Below are 2287 nucleotides of genomic sequence, written 5' to 3' on the forward strand. Positions count from 1 at the left end.
GGGACCACACAGAGAATGGGAGGTGGGGCGGGGGGGGGGAGCTACATGAATACTGAACGCTGGGACCCACATCTGGTTCCCAGAGAGTTGGCAGCTGAGCTGGATGTCAGCTCCACCCTGCCCCCTCCACAAAAATCAGGATCGAATCATTCTTCTTTGGAAAACGGACCAGCCCAAGAGAAAGGATTGCAGACGCTGACATTCGAGGTTTTCGCAATGAAATGGCCCAAGGGATCTCCTTCAACTCGGGGCTGCTGGCCAACAAGCCTCATCCATCAGCACAAAACTCCCAGTCAGACAATAGTGGGAAACCCAAGTTCACCAGACGTTTGACGAATGCCTGAAACGTGAGTCCGTGACCAACATATGAAAGTGGAGGGGTGACGAAGAGACGAGAGAGAATATAGTGATGCAGCCCAGCCCCACCCCACTCAGCCATGAGGCCGGCCTGATGGAGCCGGGCCCACGTTACCTTGTGAGGCCAGAGGGATTTCAGCTGGTACCGACCAGGCTCATCCTCCTGTTGGTGGTGAACCAGCGAGTCCCAACAGGAACTGTCCACATAGGCGGCCTGCCGAGCGCTGAAGTTACTGGGCGAGAAGCAGCTGATGGGAGACCCTGGAACAGGAACGCGGCTTTGAGGAGGCCCTGAGTTGGAGTGAGGAACGGGAATCCAGGGGGCACGCAGCTACAACCTTCTAGGAGTCACCTGCACGGCTCTGCCAATTTGTGTGCCTGGCAGGCACTTCCTTCTTCCCGTGCCCCAGTTTCTGGGTTTGGCAAGCCCCTGTCACCGTGTCACTGTCGGCCGGGCAAGGCTGGACAGCACTCTGCTGTTTGACTCAGGCCTGCCCATTACTGACTTGCCTTTGGCATCTGCCAGTTTTTTGCTCTCTGAGCTCTCCCTGGACTCCCAGACGGGCATGCAGCAGGGGGTCAGGGGTGGAAGGTGCGGTGAGTGTGTGTGGGGAGGGGACGGGGACGGGGACGGGGGGAGTGGGGAGATGGCTCCCTGCACTCTCACAGCTTGGCCCCAGAAGGTTGCAGTTTCAGGATGACATCTCCTTTCTCAGAGAGCTGGCACTTGGGTTGTAACGTTTAGAGGCTGAGTTGCTTGGACTTCTGAGCCCAAATCGAGAGAAAAGGTGGAAGAGAGGTGGTGGAAGGAAAGTGGGCTTGGAGGGAGAATGTCTCGTGTTGGGTTTTCCCATCAGTCTCTAGACCAGCGGTTCTCAACCTGTGGGTCGCGACCCCTCTGGGGGTCGAACGACCCTTTCACAGGGGTCGCCTAAATACATCCTGCAGATCAGATATTTACATGACGATTCATAACAGTAGCAACATTACAGTTATGAAGTAGCAACGAAAATAATCTTATGGTTGGGGATCACCACAACATGAGGAACTGTATTAAAGGGTCGCGGCATTAGGAAGGTTGAGAAGCACTGCTCTAAGACAGAGGCAGAAATGGGACCCAGTACTTCTTCCCATCTGCGGGTAAATGAAGAGGCAGTGGGAGTCGGCACACTTGCTTGGGAAATGTAGTCAGGTCATCACACAGCCGGAAAAGAAAGCCAGAAATCCCAGTTCATGGGAAATCCGCCTTCCCTTCAGTAGAGGTGGCAGACTTGCTGAGGTCATCCATCCTCTAGGACACGACATACATGTGTTTGTTCATGTGTGTGTGGAGAGGAATGAGTGGGTTTATTCACCTGTGATGTTCCAAGCTCTGTCAGGCACCTAATGTAAGTTCTTAAGTCAGTAACCCTGGAGGTAGGGAGTAAGAAGAAGGCTCCAAGGAGGTAAGAGACTTGTCGAAAGCATGGATGGCAAAGACCTTTAGAAGTCCTAGGTCCTGCCCAGCAGGTGTGGCTCAGTGATTGAGGACTGACCTATGAACCAGGTAACAGTTTGATTCCTGATCAGGGCACATGCCCAGTATGTGGGCTCGATCTCCAGTAGGAGGTTATGCTGGAGGCAGCCGATCAATGATTCTCTCTCATCATTGATGTTTCTATCTCTCTCCCTCTCCCTTTCTCTCAGAAATATATATGAAATCCTAGGCCCTGAAGAGATTATAAGGCTCCCAATCTCCCTCATCCATCTACACTAATAAAAGAGAAAAATGGTAATTGGCGTACGACACTACCCTTTTCATTGGCTAATCAGGGGGATATGCAAATTAACTGCCAACTCAGATGGCAGTTAACTGCCAAAAAAGATGGCGGTTAATTTGCATATGTAGGCACAATGCAGGGAGGTGAAAGGGAAAGCAGGAAGAAGCCCC

At 52.6% G+C, this 2287-nt stretch overlaps 1 protein-coding gene across 1 annotated transcript in view; it reads right to left on the reverse strand.

Moving 5' to 3' along the window:
- Positions 1 to 2287, reverse strand: part of PANX3 (pannexin 3) — an 8555-nt gene that overhangs the window by 4382 nt on the left and 1886 nt on the right. Inside the window, exon 2 of the mRNA XM_006775109.2 lies at positions 473 to 618. Within this exon, the coding sequence (XP_006775172.1) occupies positions 473 to 618 (146 nt within the window). The remainder of the gene's footprint in view (positions 1 to 472; positions 619 to 2287) is intronic.

Source organism: Myotis davidii, unplaced genomic scaffold (genome assembly GCF_000327345.1).
Source record: "Myotis davidii unplaced genomic scaffold, ASM32734v1 scaffold148, whole genome shotgun sequence".
Lineage (NCBI taxonomy): Eukaryota > Metazoa > Chordata > Mammalia > Chiroptera > Vespertilionidae > Myotis > Myotis davidii.